Source organism: Mesoplodon mirus (genome assembly GCF_964341445.2).
Source record: "Mesoplodon mirus genome assembly, chromosome: 11".
Taxonomy (NCBI): domain Eukaryota; kingdom Metazoa; phylum Chordata; class Mammalia; order Artiodactyla; family Ziphiidae; genus Mesoplodon; species Mesoplodon mirus.
Genome location: NC_138987.1, coordinates 29,707,084 through 29,724,256, shown reverse-complemented (window position 1 = coordinate 29,724,256; position 17,173 = coordinate 29,707,084). Strand labels below are relative to the sequence as shown.

The window sequence follows — 17,173 nt, the reverse complement described above, 5'->3', positions numbered from 1 at the left end:
CATAGTGAGATTCAGTTCACTGAGCTCTTACTAGGTGCCAGGTCGAGGGCTGGGTCCTGGGTGGTGGTGGGAGTGACCTAGAGATAAGAGTGATGATGACAGTGATGATAATAACAGCAACACATGCTGAGAGCTGACCACGTCCCAGGCATTGTGCTCATGTATTCATTTATTCAATAAATAGTAGGGGCTCGGGCTTCCCTGGTGGCGCAGTGGTTGAGAGTCTGCCTGCCGATGCAGGGGACACGGGTTCGTGCCCCGGTCCGGGAAGATCCCACGTGCCATGGAGCGGCTGGGCCCGTGAGCCATGGCCGCTGAGCCTGTGCGTCCGGAGCCTGTGCTCCGCAACGGGAGAGGCCGCAGCAGTGAGAGGCCTGCGTACTGCCAAAAAAAAAAAAAATTGGGAGCTCCATAAATACTTGTTGACTGAACTAGTCACTTGCTCCAGCTACACTGGCCTCCTCTCTGCTCCCCAGATTCATCTCAGGGACTTTGCATTCACTCTTTTCTCTACTTGGAAGACTCTTCTTCCCGGTGTTTGCATGGCTGGCCCCCTCGCTTCCTTCAGGTCTTGACTCAAATGTCACCTTCTCAGTGGGACCTCCCTGACCACCTAATCTAAAGTTGCAACCCCCCTCCCAATCCCATGGCCATCCTGCTCCCCTTTCCTCACTACACTTTTTGCCTTTAGCACTTAGTACTATCCAGCATGCTATAGTTATTAATGTGTTATTTGTCTGGTCTCCCTTGCTGGCATGAAAGCTCCATGAGGGCAGGGACTTTGGATGGCTTTGTTCACTGCTCTGGCCTCCTTGCCTAGGTCAGATGCTCAAATTTGCCCAATGCATGAATCACATGAAATGCTTTCTTAGTGTCAATTATCCACACAACAATAAGCACTAAAGATAATGCAGTGGATGAGGCAAAGTCTTTGCCCTCTAGAGGTCCATGGCCTAGTGGGGATAAGATATCACACTAATCACAAAGTAATCTCCATTCTGCTGAAATAGTGCATGCTGGGTGCTTTACTGATATTATTTCCCTGAAACCTCACCACAACCTTAGGCCATTGGTACTATTAGCCACAGCTTACGGATGCTATTTTTTTTTTTCTAGCTGAAAATACACAGATAGGCTCTGAATTATAGAGGGACTGGATTTATCTAGTTGGCACACATTAGTGATAATTATGTACATGTAACTTACAGTTATAATGGTCTTCTTCATACTCATTACTTCCCATGAATCCTGTGAAGTATTCATCCTACACAATAAATGAGGACTAGAGAAGTTAAACAACCTTCCAGAGCGACACAACCAGATAGCATCAAACCCAATCTGTATCCTTACCACCCTTCCTCATTCTGAACAACCTACATGATGGAGGGACTGACTGGGGTGGTGGGAGGAGGTGGTCACGGACTAGATTTTCCTAGAGAAGGAGGCAGTTGGGACTTCCAGGCGGAAGGGCTGGAGAGAAGAGCTGGAACAAAGCGTGAAGGCTTGCAGGCGGCTGTAGGTCAGGGAGAGGCAGGTTGAGTAGAATCCTTGGTGAGTGGGGAGGCTTAGTTCTCACAGCCCCATCCCCCCAACACACTCCTGGCCATTGTGGTTTGACTCTAATAAGGAGACTTGGGAGATTCTTGAGCAAGGCAGGGGCAGGATGAAAATGGTCTCTGAAGAGCACAGTTTTTGCAGCTACCTCTCCATTCCATTCACTGAGGAATCCATCATCTCCACACACCTCTTCTGGTTTTTGGGTTAAATTAACAAATTATCTGAACCTATCACAAGACATTGCATGTCCACATAGTACCCACTTCTAAACTTTCAAAACTTTGGGACTTTCCCAACACCCCCACCCACTAAAGAGTGGGTACCCTGAAAGGGGGAATGCTGAGAATCAGAAGTCTGGCATTCTAAGTCACACAGTGTTGTATCCATTCAATGAACAATCCACTGTGGACTGAGCACCTCCTCAATCCAGGCAAACTGCCTGGCACTAGGCATGAGAAAAAGGAACAGATGACAGTCTCTTCCCTGAAAGATTCAGTGTGAATGACAGTAAGCAAACAGGCAATTATAGTACATCATAGTAAGTGCTATGACCCATCTGGGAGCTGGGATAGTACCAGGGAGGGACATCTTATCCAGACCGGGGGTGGGACAGGAAAAGGGTCAAGGAAGCTGAGTTCTTGAGAGAATATGGCAAATTGGGGCAACAATAGGAAAGTTGAGCCTGGCTAAACATAGGGTAGGAAGAGATTTGAGGAAGACATGAGGCTAGAGAGAGAGAAGCAGGGGCCAGATTATGAAGGATTTTTTTATGCCATGCTAAGGCAGTGGTTCTCATAATTCTTTTTTTCCTACAGCACTCCTGAGGGGTGAACAATAGGTCCATCAGCAGCATGGTGAGAAGAAACAGTTGTGGAGGTAAATCGCCAGTGTCAGGTTGAGATACAGCCCTCCCCTGTCCTTCCCGGTCTGAGATTCATGGTGCTTATTAAGAGTCTGGATTTCATCAGAAGGCTGGCTAGCCGTGGACAAATTACCTCATCATACTAGGCTTTGTCTTCTTATTGGTCTACACATTCATGTGTTGGTTGAGGGTATGAGCTCCAGGATCAATCGCCTGGATTCTAGCCTGACTCCCACCATTCTCAAGATGTGTCACCTTGTGTAAGAGTGGTTCCCCCTCATCGGTAAACTGGATCAGTACCACTGTGGTGCCTACATCAAAGACTCACTGAGCATGGAAGGAGGTAAAGCATGTGAAACTCCTGGCATAGTGCCTGGAGTGAGTGAGCAGTAAATGTCAGCTGACTGTGATACTGCAGTTCCCCTACAGCCTCGCAGTGTTAGCAGTCATCCTCTCTTTGTCATCTCCTTCCCCATCATTGTTGCCATCATCATCATCATCATCATCATCATCATCATCTTGATATCGAAGTTCTAGGAGGTCATTTCTCACTGGGTTCCTCCCCTCCACTGTCCTTCCTTTCATAAGACACTGTGGTTATCTCATGAAAGAGAAGGCCCTACGTAGATAAATTTTAAATAATGCGAGATTCATCATATTCATTGAGCTCCTACTATGTGCCAGACATTGTTCTAGGTACTGGGGATACAAGAGTGAGCTAAATAAAGTTCCCAATCAGGGAACTTACAGTCTAATGAGAAGAAACAGGCAGTAATAATTAAATAAGCAAATATATAGTAGGTCAGAGGAAAAAAATCAGGAAAAGAGGGATTGACAGTGTCTCAGGTTGGGCAGTTGTTATTTTATATAAGATGGTCAGGGAAAAGCCTGCCTAGAGGTGACATTTGAATTGAGGAAGTGAAGAACACCACCTCATGGATACCTGGGGGTAAAGTTCACTGGGCACAGGGGACAAAATGACCAAGGCCCCCAAGGTAGGGACATACCTGGCATATTGAGGAGCAATGGGAGGCCAGTGTGGCTGGATGGCAGTGACCAAGGGGGCAAGTAAGAAGGGATGGGTTCAGAGAGGCAGTAGGGAGCCAGGACACGGGGACCATGGAGGTCATTGTAGAAACTGCCTTTGACTCCGACTGTCTTGAAAAGTCATTGGAGGGTTTTGGAAAGAGGTGTGACATGATCTGACATATTTTCAGGGATTGCTCTGGTTTTTGTATTGAAAAAAGACCACAGCGCAGCAGCAAGTGCTTAAGCAGGGAGGCCAGTATGAAATTATTTCAATAACTCAAGTGTGAGTTGGCTGGTGACTTGGATCTGTGGGATAATGGTGCAGGTTGCAAGAAGTCAGAGATGCTGGATATATTTTGAAGGTAAAGTCAACAAGATATGCTAACATAGTGTATTGGGTGTGGGGGGGATGGGTGAGAGAAGGAGAGGAGTTGAGGATGATTCCTGAGCAACTGGACAGATGTTCTTGGCATGTGCTGGGATGAGGAAGACTATGAGTGGAGGAGAAAATCAAGTGAGTATTCACATTGCCTCTGTAAGGTAGGGACTATGGTTTTCTGCCATAAAGACTGGGGCTCAGTGAGTGAGGTGAAGCCTCGTATGGTGCTGGGAGTTCCAAGAAAGAATTCCCCTACTGCATGGAGCTCAGGGTTTGGAGCGGGGGGACTCCTGGGACTGGGAACCGTTGAGGCTAACACAGGCCCTGTTTGTGGGGCATTTGGGCTCATGCCTTGGCCTCTGGGGGTCTTGTTAACCTGGAACAGAGAAGAAGCAATTGAAGTAATAGGGGCTTTCTATTTAGACCTTCTAACTGAAATGCAGAAAACCAAGAGGGCTGCAGGCTTACAAAGCTCCATGTAGTTTAAGATTCATGTAGTTCAAGGGTGTTCAGAAGCATCTTTGCATAAGCTGGGGGAAAGGAAGAGATGTCTCTGGCTCCTTCTCTTTTCCACCTGCATTCCTGACCATCGAACACACTTTAGGGAGGATGAAATGGAAAAGGGATAGAAGAGAAGAAATCAGGAGGAAAAGAAGGGAACTTCCTCTAAATGCTTGTTGTGCTGACTCAGAAAATGGGGTAGAAGAATGGTAATCTCCAAGAAGGACCGTTGGAGCCTTCCTGCCCTAGAAGGTGCGTTTCCACGACTACTTACCAACCTCCTTCTCTGGGTGTAGCCGAACACCACAGTGGAACCGCACTCCAGGGGGAAACAGTGCTGCTTTTTCAAGTTAAACACATAAAGCCTGTGGTCTATAAGCCGCATATGGTGCTGGGAGCTCCAAGAAATAATGATGAAAGAAAATCGTTGAAATCTAGACATAGAAGCTCTGTACAGCTAGACTTTCAGTGACTCTGAAAATTGTATTAACTACCCTTTATTCACTGAGCCCTGCTATGGGCCCAGTATCATATGGTGTCTCTCATTTAACCCTCACAACAACCAGGTGAAGTATGTTTTATTACCCCCATCTCACAGATGAAGACACAGAGGTTCAGAGAGGTCACATTCCCCAGTCAGTCATGGAGGTGAATTTGAACGTGTCAGTCTATCCCAGAGCCTGTGTCTTAACCATTATATTTCACTAGCTCCCAAAGGAAAAGGGCAAGAGGGAAACACTGATGATAGTCACAGTGCGTTCCCCCCTCCCTTCATTCTTCCAGGGCTCAGTAGAGGCAGGAAGTTGAGAAACCTGTCATTCTTATATCTGGCCTATGTTCTGAATCAACTTTTAAAAATTTAATTATTTCTCATAATAATCAGATGACTATTTTCTCTAAGAAATAGATTAATAATAAGAAAGGCCTTTAGAGATACAGAAGTGGTGACCTTGAAATCCAGAGAGGAGGTTAAGTACACTTCTCAAGGTCACAGAGTTAGTTTGGTGCCAGAACTAAGGGTAAAAAGCAGGGCACCTGCCTCCCAGGCCAGAGCTTGTCTGGGCCCCCAAAGCCGCTTTGCAAGTTATCACTACCTCTGCCCTAACACGGATGACTGCTTGAAGGAGGATGGTTACTTTTTTTGCACTAGATATTTTGAAACACAATCTGAATTCAGCTGAAATTGTTTTTTTTTTAATTTTTATTTATTTATTTTTGGCTGCGCTGGGTCTTTGTTGCCGTGCAAAGGCTTTCTCTAGTTGCGGTGGGCGGGGTTCTACTCTTCGTTGCTGTGCGTGGGCTTCTCATTCCAGTGGCTTCTCTTGTTGCGAAGCACGGGTTGTAGGCTCGCGGGCTTCAGTAGTTGTGGCTCACAGGCTCTAGAGTGCAGGCTCAGTACTTGTGGTGCACGGGCTTAGTTGCTCTGTGGCATGTGGGATCTTCCGGGACCAGGGCTCGAACCCGTGTCCCCTGTACTGGCAGGTGGATTCTCAACCACTGCACCACCAGGGAAGCCCTAGCCGAAGGTTTTAAACAAGGCTCTTCTAGCAGCTTCATGATGAGTTAGTTTTCTGATTTCCTCTGCCATCTCCTTTCCCCCCTTCTAGGTCAGAGCTATGCATTTTCTACAAGAGCTCCTGGTATTTAGCAGGAGTGGGAACATTCCTCTCTGTCTGGGGCAAATGATTATATTTCTAGTCCAGAACCTGCTATAATCTACTCTGGCCTCCCACACGAATAGCGACTCTTCCGCCTGCCTGGCTGGCTTCTGTGAACCTCTGCCATCTGGACCCTCTCCACCCAGCTCAACTCTCTCTTTCCTAATCGCAGCTCACACCCTTCGTGTCAGACAGGTGTCCTGGGCTCACCCCATTTCCGCCACAGAAATATCCCCCTGCTCCTCCTATGCAAGTCCATTCTTCAAGGCTTTGCTCAAGAACTTTCCGCCTCAGAAGACTTCCCCACGTGCTGCCCAGTGGTTTGCTTTCCAAGTTCCCTTTACATTTATATTCTCAACTACACAATTTAGTCTTCGAAATGTTTTTGCACATTTCTCCAAATGTAATGCAGGCCCCTTGAGGGCAGGCACATGTGTTCATTCATTCACGAGTGATTTTTTAAAAATATATATATTTATTTATATTTTATTTTTGGCTGCAGTGGGTCTTCGTTACCGCGAGTGGGTTTCTCAGTGCGGTGGCTTCTCTTGTTGCGGAGCACGGGCTCTAGAGCGCAGGCTCAGTAGTTGTGGCGCACGGGCTTAGTAGCTCCTTGGCATGTGGGATCTTCCCGGACCAGGGCTCGAACCCGTGTCCCCTGCATTGGCAGGCGGATTCTTAACCACTGCGCCACCAGGGAACCCCGGGAATATTTTTTTTAAAAAGAAGGAATTGGGAGAAGTTTCCAGGCAGAAGAAACGGGGTTCCTAACGCACAGGCACACACAGACACCAGGTTCAGGGGTGAAGTAGCTTGTAGAGTGGAGCTCTGTCCCTGCCACAGCACTAACTAGCCTTATTGAGAGTGGGCAAATTGCTTAATTTCTCTGGGGCCCATTAAAGGGCACAGGGCTCTGAAAGGAGCAGACCAAGGTTCATATCACGGTGGGTGAGACCTTGAGCCAATCAGTTGGGGCGGGGCTCAGCCTCAGTTTCCTTCCTATAAAGTGGGTAAAATAATTCCTACCTTAGAAGCTATCAGTGAGGTCTGGAGAATATATATGTAAGTTGCTAAGCACAGAGCCGGCATTATTCTATCTCCTTCTACCAAAGTAGGGGTGACCCTGATCTGCCTCCCTCTCATTGCAGCCGCTGCTGGTTTCCCAGCGCGCAGCCCAGAGCCTGTCCGTGGTAGGGGCTGAGGCCAGAGCGTGGGCCCCCAAAGAGAAAACTGAGCTGAAAGGCCTTCAGAAAAAGGTCAACAGCGTCGACGGCGGACTGGCTGGGCTAAGTGGGCCGCTCAAGTCTTCTCTTGAACAGTCTTCACGCAGACCGAGAATCTTTGCTAACTTCCCTTAAACATGCCCCTGGAGCCAACTGGTTTTCAGAAAGCCCTTTCTGCCTCCGCCTTCAAACCCCAGGAAAGGGACAAGGTCCAACCAGCGGAAGCTTGGAGGGTGGGATGGGGGTGGGGATTTCCCCAACTCCCAGCAGAAAGGAATGGGGGGTTGTGTTCCCGCCCCTTTGCTCCCACTCCAAGGGGCAGGGCTCCTGGGGCGCCCCCCTTCATTTCCTCTCTCCGCACAGGTCCAGAAAGGAGCGGGGTTCCCACGTGGCCCCCTGCACCGGGTCTTCCCCCGCTCTCCGCTCTCCGACCCGCCTAGCCACCCCCATCTCGGCCGCCTATCCCCGGGGCCCCCGTGGCCTCAGCTCAGTCGCCAGTCCCGGTCCCAGTCGAGCCAGTCCTCCGCCCACTCTCTTCGGCCACTCGGCGCCGGTTCCCGCCTCCGTTGACCCAGCCCGGTCGCTCCTCACCTCGGCTGCCTCCTGCCCCCTCCCACCTCAGCCGCCTGCTCCGACCTCCGGTGACCCGGCTGGGACGCCATCCTCGCCCCTCCCCGCCCTCCCCGGGCCCCAGTAGACCCCGCTCGGCCACTACCCTCCCCTCCGCCGAATCCCCAACCCCCGACCCCCGGACCCTGCTGGGCCGTCCCTCTCCCTTCGGCCACCCCGGCTCCCGTACACCCCGCTAGGCCGCCACCTTTCCCTCGACCGCCCCCTTCCCCCAGACTTGGTCCAGCCCCCTAGACCCTGCGGAGCCGCCCCCCGCTCGGCCCTCCCTCTTTGGGGTCGTGGCGGCAGGGGGAGGGGCCGCCCGCCGGCCCCAGCGTGCGTGGCAGGCGCTCCCGGCTCTGCTCTGCCGGCCTCCCTTCCCGGGAGGCGGGGTCGGCGCCGCGGCGGCGGCGGCGGCGGCGGCGCAGGCAGGCCCCCCTCCTCCTTCCTCGCTCGTCCGGCCTCCTTCCTCGCCCGCCCGCTCGCTCTCTCTCTCTCTCTCTCTCTCCCTGCCGCTCCGACGCCAGCAGCGCCCTCGTGCCGCTCGCCCAGCCCCGGGGGAACCCGAGGAAGTTTCCTGGGCCGCGCGCCCCGCTCGCTCGCCTCGCAGCCCGCGGCTTCACTCGCCGCCGCGCCCGCCATGCCCTCGGCCAAACAAAGGGGCTCCAAGGGCGGCCACGGCGCCGCGAGCCCCTCGGAGAAGGGCGCCCACCCGTCGGGCGGCGCGGATGACGTGGCGAAGAAGCCGCCGCCGGCGCCGCAGCAGCACCCGCCGCCGCCGCCGCCCGCGCCGCACCCGCAGCAGCACCCGCCGCAGCATCCGCAGAACCAGGCGCACGGCAAGGGCGGCCACCGCGGCGGCAAGTCCTCCGCCGCTGCCGCCGCCGCCGCCGCCTCGTCCTCCGCGTCCTGCTCGCGCAGGCTCGGCCGGGTGCTCAACTTTCTCTTCTACCTCGCCCTGGTGGCGGCGGCCGCCTTCTCGGGCTGGTGTGTCCACCACGTCCTGGAGGAGGTCCAGCAGGTCCGGCGAAGCCACCAGGACTTCTCCCGGCAGAGGGAGGAGCTGGGTCAGGGCTTGCAGGGCGTCGAGCAGAAGGTGGGTACCCCGGCCCCCCAAACCCCGTGCGCCCGGCGTCTTGCCCACGCACCCACGGCCGGGCCCCCTCGTGCCCTCCAGCCTAGGCCCGCCAGCGGCCCGGGGTGCCCCCGCCCCGGCCCCCTAGTTCCGAAGCAGTCCCCAGACCCTCTTTGTTAATGGCCGCGGAGGAATCGGCCCCGAGGGATGGACCGCTTCGAGGATGGTCTGGCCGGCTCGGGAGGGTGGGCCAAGGGCCTGTCACAGGACATTAGCGGTGACCTGTAAGGAAGCCGGCAGGCTCTGGGAAGCCCATTCTTTTTGGATTAGGAATCGCTGAATGGGCAGAGTTGTCTAAGAGGAGGTTGGAAGGGAAGCCAGCGCATCCCTGGAAGCCTCGGGCAAGGCCGCACCTCTGCTCTCCCAGTGGGAGACATCTGAGCCAGATTTTAATAGACCTGGAGCCTGGGGAAAGAAAAGCTAGTAGTCTTACTCATTTGTGTAGTTCTAATGAAATAGCTCATCTCTTTAGGCTCCTTGCCCTTTATTGGACCAGTGTACCTATGTGGGCCTTGGAAGTAGCATATTTCAGCTTTAGAGGAAAGGAAAGGCCAAAAATACTAGGTCATACTGGTGAATAATACCACATTTATATGGCGTTTAGAGGGCTTACTCACTTATTATCTAATTCTCATAGCAACCCTGAGAGGGACGACTGGCAGTTTTGACTCCATTTTCCAGACCAGAAAATTGAGGTTTAAAGGTTAAGTGAATTGATAAAGACCCCAGCTCTTGAGTGGCAGACTGCATAACAGTGTCTAGGCCACTGCGGAGTGCAGGGTCCACAGGGGCCTATTTCAGGTATGGATGGACCTCCCTTTCAACATGAAGTTGCTTAGGTTCCACCCTTTCTGTTTCCCTCCTACACCAAGTGCAGCTCCCTCAGCGTTATTCCTGCGTCCTCCCCTAATGTCATTGCTCAATGAAAGTTGGTTGCATGATCGAAACAAAAAATCCCGCCACCACTTCTGAGCCCGGAACTGCTGCCTTCTTTTCCCAGCATGCTGCCTGCCCTGCCAAGTTTCTATCGACTTGTGTGGAATATGCAGGACTAGGAATTTCCTCTTAAGACTGGCAGAGCAACTGGAGTGAGTCATCTCACTCCATGCTGCAGGCCAAGGGAGGTGACTTTTCGAAGGGAATTAAGTAGGCAGTGCTGCTTTGCCTATCCTGAATGTCAAATCATTCTTAAAAAGTAGACATACTGCTGGAGTATAATCACTAGCCTCTCAGTTTCCTCTCTTCGATCCACCCACTTACCAATCAATCATAATATTTGGTGAAGTCTGATGGTCATATGGCTCCTCGTAGGCCCTGCGGAGGGTGCGAAGGTGCAAAAGACAAATCCTATTTGTGAAGCAGCACACAGGTAGGTTTCAGTTGAGGGTAACTGCTGTGCGAGTTCAGAAGAGAGAGAGGGTGGAGTTTGCCCAGGCCCGTATCCTGGTGGCCAGGGTAGTGCCAGTCTAGATCTAGGTGGTAATGGATAACTGTTGAGAGGAGTGAGGAACAGACAGCTTTGTTTGGGGCACAGCACGTGGCTACCCTGCCTGTAGCAGAGGAACCTGTAGGAAGCTGTGAGGGGGAGGCGGAGGTCGAGGCCAAGATGGTGGAGGTCTTGAACTGAGGTGGAAGAAATTGAACTTTATTCTCTCTGCTTCTTCCCTGCCCCTCCCTTATTCTCCTTGCGGGTTCTCACCCCTCCTCCATCACAGCTTTGTACAGATTCCTTTCCTTTTGGAGACTCAGTTTTCCCATGTCCACGTTAAGGGGAGGGCTCTGTCCAGATTTTTAAGAGTCCACCTGGCTGTAAACGATTGAAATCATGACCTTTCTTTTAATTTAGTGGTGTAATCAAGCTAATAATTAATGCCTCATATTTACTGTGCACTCATTCTCTTTTGACTGTCACAAGCCCAACAGGTACGGACTGTTATGATCCCCCTTTCACAGATGAGGAAAGTGAGCACAAGGTGGCTAAGGAACTCTGCGTGGTTACGCACCTAGCAGGTGGCAGGGCTAGGACTCAAACCGCAGTGAACTCCGAGAACACTCCTAACCAGTCGCCTGTTCATTGTGCTATCTTTCCCATGCCTTGCCTGCTACCTAGTAGGTGTTCAATTAATGCTTACTTCATTGACTTGGAACTCAGAACATGCCCAGAACGGGGGCGTTTGGCACACAGGATCTTCCACAGCGTGTGGTCACTTCCCTCTGCACCTCCGGGGTGGCCAGGAAATGTTATTCTGCATTGAGGAGTGAGTAGTGATGGATGGGCCCTCTGACAACCTAAGTTTGAGCCTCTCACAGCCCTCTCTGTGAGTTTTGTTGGGGGCTGGGGTTTGCTTCTTCACAGGGACATATTCTTACTGTATTATTTTGTTCATAATTAGTCTTCACTGTGGGCCAGGCATTCCCAGCCACCCTCTGAGGCGTTAGCGCCATTTCGTAGATGGGCCAGCTGAGCCTGGAGCGGTTGTGTTACTCATTCAGGGACGTGCAGACCCTCAGCGGTGGAGATGGGGCTGGAGTCAGAGCAGTGTGACTCTGAAACATGCTACTCCACTGCCCTTTTGGATGCCCACCTGGTCTCTCTTGTTCTCAGATGCTCTTGGTATTGGGACACGGCCCAGGTCTGCTGAATGGGCCAAGAGGCTGGTCTGTTCTTACCCTGAAGATTCAGCAGGCACACGTGGGTGCAGGGCTTCAGAAAATGTTGGTAGTTCAGCTCTAGGCCCTCTGAAGGGCCTGGGTTTCTCTGGCAGATCCAGGGTGGCGTAGAGTATAGGAGTAGGCTTAGGCCTGGTGGGGACAGTTTAATGAGACTAAAAGCTGTTTGTGGACGATTGAGTTCTCTGGCCGTATTTCTTTGTTTTCTCATCTTGACTCTGGGCTAGGAGTCAAGGCTTGAGGCTGAAGCAGCATCTCCTCCAGGCACTCAGTGCACTTTGGACATGCTTCTGCCTGAGCGTATCACTGGAGGCTAAGAGCGCAGGTTCTAAAGTCACACATTCTTGGATTTTGATGCTCAGCTCTACCACTTCCCAGGCTCCTGCTTTGTAAAATGGGGATTAACAGGAGCTACCAACTCATGAGATTATTATCAGGGTGGATTGGGATGATGTCTCTGAAGTGCTCTGCATAATCACTGGTATACATCAAGTGTCCTGTTGAATGTGAGCCACCACTGTTCTCTTCTCCTGCCCCCTGCTGTGAGCTCCTTGATGACAGGGAACCTGTCTTAGCGTTACTTTGCTCTGGCATCTTTTCCACCACTTAGTGGGTATCCCCCATATGTTGGGGAAACATGTATCCACTGCATATTGATTATTATTATTTTTTAATATTTATTTGCTTGCGCTGGGTGTTAGTTGCGGCTCGTGGGCTCCTTAGTTGCGGCAGGTGGGCTCCTTAGTTGTGGCTCGCCGGCTCCTTAGTTGTGGCTTGCCGGCTCCTTAGTTGTGGCCTGCCTGTGGGATCTAGTTCCCTGGCCAGGGATCCCCCTGCATTGGGAGCGTGGAGTCTTATCCGCTGCGCCACCAGGGAAGTCCCCTGCATATTGATTATAATGAGGTCTTTGCATGTGAAGGTGAACAGCTCACAACACCATCATAGGGAGACACTTCTTGTGCTCTTTTCAGTGTCACGGGTTGATTTGTTTGGTTTCATCCATAATTTCTGATCTAGTTCCCTTCCTAGCCATTTGTAAAGAGCCAGCCCAGGTTAGGAGTGACAGTCAGGGGTTGGGGGAAATGGACCAGCTCCGTCTTCATCAGGCCTTTCTCTGTAAATGCGTTCATTCTTTGATTCATTCAGAAAACAGTGATGAACACCTGCCATGTTGCAGGTAGTGTGCCTACCTGTTCACACCTTTGTTCTGAATGCTGTGCTCAGAACAGGCAGGTTCTGTGATTGAATAACCTAATTTCAGAGGTGAGCTCTAGGTTATATTTGGTTAAGCAGGGAAATCGTCTAGTATTCTGGAGTCCTTGAGAATCTTATTCTAATCTCTCTTAAAATCACAGACCAGTGGAAGCCAGAAAGGACTTTAGAAACCTATTTGTTAATAGATGAGGAGCTCGGGACTTGGAATATGAGTGTGACTTACTTGTGCTCACAGAGCTGGTTATTGGTGGTGCTGGAACTAGAGCCTGGGGTCCTGTTCACATACCTGTAGCATTTGCCCTTTGGCATTGGGCCAAGGGTGGGCTAGGAATCTCCAGACTTCTGAGCTACTCCAGAAGAAAGATTAAATGATAATGAAGGTGACAGTTACTGTTTATTGATCATTATGTGTTAGGCACAATTTAAGCACTTTACATATTAATATGTAAAGTGGATTAAGCTCACTTAATCCTCACAGGACAGGCCTATGACTTAGGTACAGTACTCTCTGTTTCCATCCTGTGGGTGAGGAAACCAAGGCACAGATACGCTAAATAACTTGCCCAAGATCTCACAGATAGGAAGTGTCCAAGCTAGGATTTGAACATGGGCAGTCTGGTTCCAGAACCCATGCTACTTTATTTTTTTAGCTGTCCATCATGGAAATGTTCAAGCATAAACAAAAGAAGAGATCAATATAGGGAACACTATTTTCAATAATTATCAATTTTTTGCTATTTTAATTTCATCCCCTCACCAGCCCTTCCTCCTCCCATTTTGTTGTGCTCTTTTTGGGCTGGAGGTGGAGCAGTATGGGTCTGAAGCACTCTACACCACCGTGTTGGGTGCACACCTGGTTGTCTTGTTCTCAGATGCTCTGATGCTCTCGGTATTTGGAAATGGCCCAGGTCTGCTGTATGGCTTAAGCATGGGCAGAGAAGCTGGCCTGTCCTTCCCTGGAAGACTCAGTGGGCACAAGTGGGTTCAGGGCTTCAGAAAATATTGTCAGTTCAATTCTAGACCCTCTGAAGGGCCCTTGTTGCCCTGGTAGACCCCGTGGATAGTGATCTATTTTTAATTTTGACTGACACATTAGTTGACCCAAAGTATTCTGGGATTTATTTCTAACAAATGAAGAGTTCCTTTCCGGTCTTTCCTTTTCCTCTCCTTTGCTTGTTTCTTTTGGCAAAACACAGTATATTACACCTAACAAGTTAACAGTAATTCTTGATTATCACCTAATACCCAGTCCAAAATCAGATTTCCCTTTCTCAAAAATGTCTCTTTTACAGTTGGTTTGTTTGAAGCAGGATCCATATAAGTCCACACATTACATTTAATTGAGAAATCTCTTGTTTCTTTTAATCTGTAATAGTTTCTTATATTTCCTCCTTTAAATATGCCATTTATTTGTTGAAGATCCTGATTATTTTTGTCCTGCAGAATTTTCTACATTGTGGATTTGACTGTATCCTCATGGCATGTTTCACTCTTGTATGTTTTCTGTGAATTGGTGGTTAGAGCTAGAAACTTGACAGATTTGGATTCTTTTTTCTTCTCTCTCTCTCTCTTTTTTTTTTTTTGGCAAGAAAGCATTTTAGGTGGTACCATGTGCCACATCAGGATGAAGCCCAGGCCATTAATCATCATACTCAGCCTCTCAGTACATTAAACCTGCTCCTGGGGGTGGTTCCCAGCTCAGCCCCTGTTTAGGGTAGAATTTATTTAGAATGAAGGTGTAGTGGCAAATAGGATCATAATGTGTTCACAAAGCCTGAAAATGCTAAGGGTCACTGGTCCACTGATCACATTTTCAGGTGAGGACAATGATTTGTTCAGGGCCGTACAGCTACGGGTGGTGAGCACAGACCTGAACCTTGTCTCTTGCCTCCCTGCCCAGTGTCTCCTATGTGCCTCAACTTTGTTTCTATGAAAACTTGAGACTCTTTCAGTTGCAAGAGCTAAAAATTCAGCTTAAACTGGCATAAACAGAGATGGAGGAAGGGAAAGAATTTATTGGCTCGAACATAAAAGTTCCAGAGTAGGTTCCTTCAGTATAGCTGTATCCAGGGATTTAAATTGTGTCTTCAGAACTTGACCTTGCCATCTCTTAGTTCTGCTTACCTCTGTGCTGGCTGGCTTTGAAGGCAGGCGTTGGTCATGTGCTGGTCTGAGCTGTTCCAGGCTTCCCTCATCCTATAGCTAGCAATCCCAGTAGAAAGAGGTTTCCTTTCCCAATAGTTTTAAGAGAAGTTTTGGAATCGATTTGTTGGTCTGGTTTAGGCCACATGCCCATCCACGGGTTCCAGGAGCGGGTGGGGAAGTGGGTGGACGGAAAGCATTGATTGGTCAGGCCTGGAGCACTTGGAGCCGGCCTTGGGGTTGGTCCCCCAAACCACATGGGCTGTGTGCAAGGATGATTCCCTAAAGGAAAAATTATGGTACTGTTCTGGAGGAGGAGGGACCTGTAAGCTGGGCAAACGAAAAGAAATACAGCTGAATTGCATAAAACCCATCAGCCCTTCTCCGTGGTTGACATCTGGATTTTGGTTACAGGTGCAGTCTCTGCAAGCCACGTTCGGGACTTTTGAGTCCTTCGTGAGAAGCTCCCAACATAAACAAGATCTCACAGAGAAAGCCGTGAAGCAAGGAGAGAGCGAGATCAACCGCATCAGTGAAGTTCTACAAAAACTCCAGAATGAGATCCTCAAAGACCTCTCGGATGGGATCCACGTGGTCAAGGACGCTCGGGAGCGGGACTTCACGTCCCTGGAGAACACGGTGGAGGAAAGGCTGACCGAGCTCACCAAGTCCATCAATGACAACATTGCCATCTTCACCGAGGTCCAGAAGAGGAGCCAGAAGGAAATAAATGACGTGAAGGCCAAGGTCGCCTCTCTGGAAGACTCGGAGGGATACAAGCAGGATTTGAAAGCCTTGAAGGAAGCGGTGAAGGAAATACAAACCTCGGTGAAGTCCAAAGAGAAGGACATTGAGGCCCTGAGAAGCACAGTCCAGACCATGGAGTCTGATGTCTACACGGAGGTCAAAGAGCTGGTGAGCCTCAAACAGGAGCAGCAGAGGTTCAAGGAAGCGGCTGATTCGGAGCACGACACCCTGCAGGCGCTCATGGACAAGGTCCTCCGGGCGGAGGAGTCGGCCGCGCGCCTCCCCGAGGAGATCCGGAGACTCGAGGAGGAGCTCGGCCAGCTGAAGGCCGCAGCCCTCAGGCCGGAAGAAGACGGGGTCTTCAGACCCTCCGAGGCCTTCGAAACGCTTCAGAAGGAGAGCCAGGGCTTGGACTCAAGGCTGCAGAGCGTGGAAGATGGGGTGCAGGCGGCGCGGGCGGCCTGGGAGCACCATCGTGAGACGCTGGAGGCGCTGCGCTCGCAGAGCGAGGAGCAGGCGCGGCACCTGGCGGACCTGCAGGAGCGCGTGGCCGGCCTGGGCCCCGCCCCCGACGCAGACGCTGACGCCGACGCCGGCGGCCTGGCGGCCAGGGTGCGCGGCCTCGGTGAGGCCCAGCTCTCCCTGGTCGGAGACGTGGACGAACTGAAGCGTCGCGTGGCCGAGCTTCCCGGCGCCGTGGAGGCGCTGCAGAAGGTGCAGGAGCAGGTCCGCACACTGCTCAGCCGCGACGCCGCCGCGCCCCCCCAGGACCTGCTGGACAGACTCTCCTCTCTGGACAACCTCAGAGCCTCCGTGGGCCAGGTGGAGTCGGACTTGAAAATGCTCAGGACTGCCGTGGACAGTTTGGTCGCGTACTCAGTGAAGATTGAGACCAACGAGAACAACTTGGAGTCAGCCAGAAGTTTGCTAGAGGACCTGAGGAATGACCTGGATAGGTTGTTTGTGAAAGTGGAAAAGATTCACGAGAAAGTCTAAATGGATTGAGTGTGCAGGGCGCGGATGGTGAGTCCAGTTTCTCACGACCAAAAAATGTGTTGTTCGCTCCCGCGCCCCTCCCCCCCAGGGCCTGGTCCCTCCCGAAGAGCCGGCCACACCACCGGGACCACTGGGGCCTTCTGTGTTTTTGTGCCCGGTTAATTTATTTACGATGGTTACCACGCGCTGTTGGTTGCGCAGGCTTTCTGCTTCTGCTTTGGGTGGGTTTCCCTGAAGGCCCGGCCCCTGTGTATCAGAGGTGCCTTCTAGAAGGGATGTTTCTCCCTAGTGTCAGGGAAGAACCGTAGTGGCTGCAACCGAGGATAAACAGAAGCAGATTAACCTCAAAAACCCTGCCTGGCCGGCAGATTTCAAGTTAAAAAAAAAAGTGGGGGGAGGAGGTACTTTTTTTTCTAAGTGTCTTTAAGGAAAATTCATTTCACTTTTTTT

The 17,173-nt window shown here is 51.1% G+C and overlaps 1 protein-coding gene across 1 annotated transcript; it reads left to right on the top strand.

Moving 5' to 3' along the window:
* Positions 1–8,229: 8,229 nt before the first annotated feature.
* CKAP4 (cytoskeleton associated protein 4) lies at positions 8,230–17,167 on the top strand. Its single transcript, XM_082636345.1, has 2 exons — positions 8,230–8,914; positions 15,395–17,167. The coding sequence occupies exons 1-2, from the start codon at positions 8,459–8,461 to the stop codon at positions 16,721–16,723; spliced, it is 1,785 nt and encodes a 594-aa protein (XP_082492471.1). The 5' UTR covers positions 8,230–8,458; the 3' UTR covers positions 16,724–17,167.
* The last annotated feature ends 6 nt before the right edge of the window (positions 17,168–17,173 follow it).

Bases quoted from the DNA above. Each gene is read 5' to 3' on its own strand.
- CKAP4 (XM_082636345.1), top strand. From the start codon at position 8,459: ATGCCCTCGGCCAAACAAAGGGGCTCCAAGGGCGGCCACGGCGCCGCG. The intron at 8,915-15,394 runs GTGGGTACCCCG...TTTTGGTTACAG, and splicing joins TGCAGGGCGTCGAGCAGAAG to GTGCAGTCTCTGCAAGCCAC.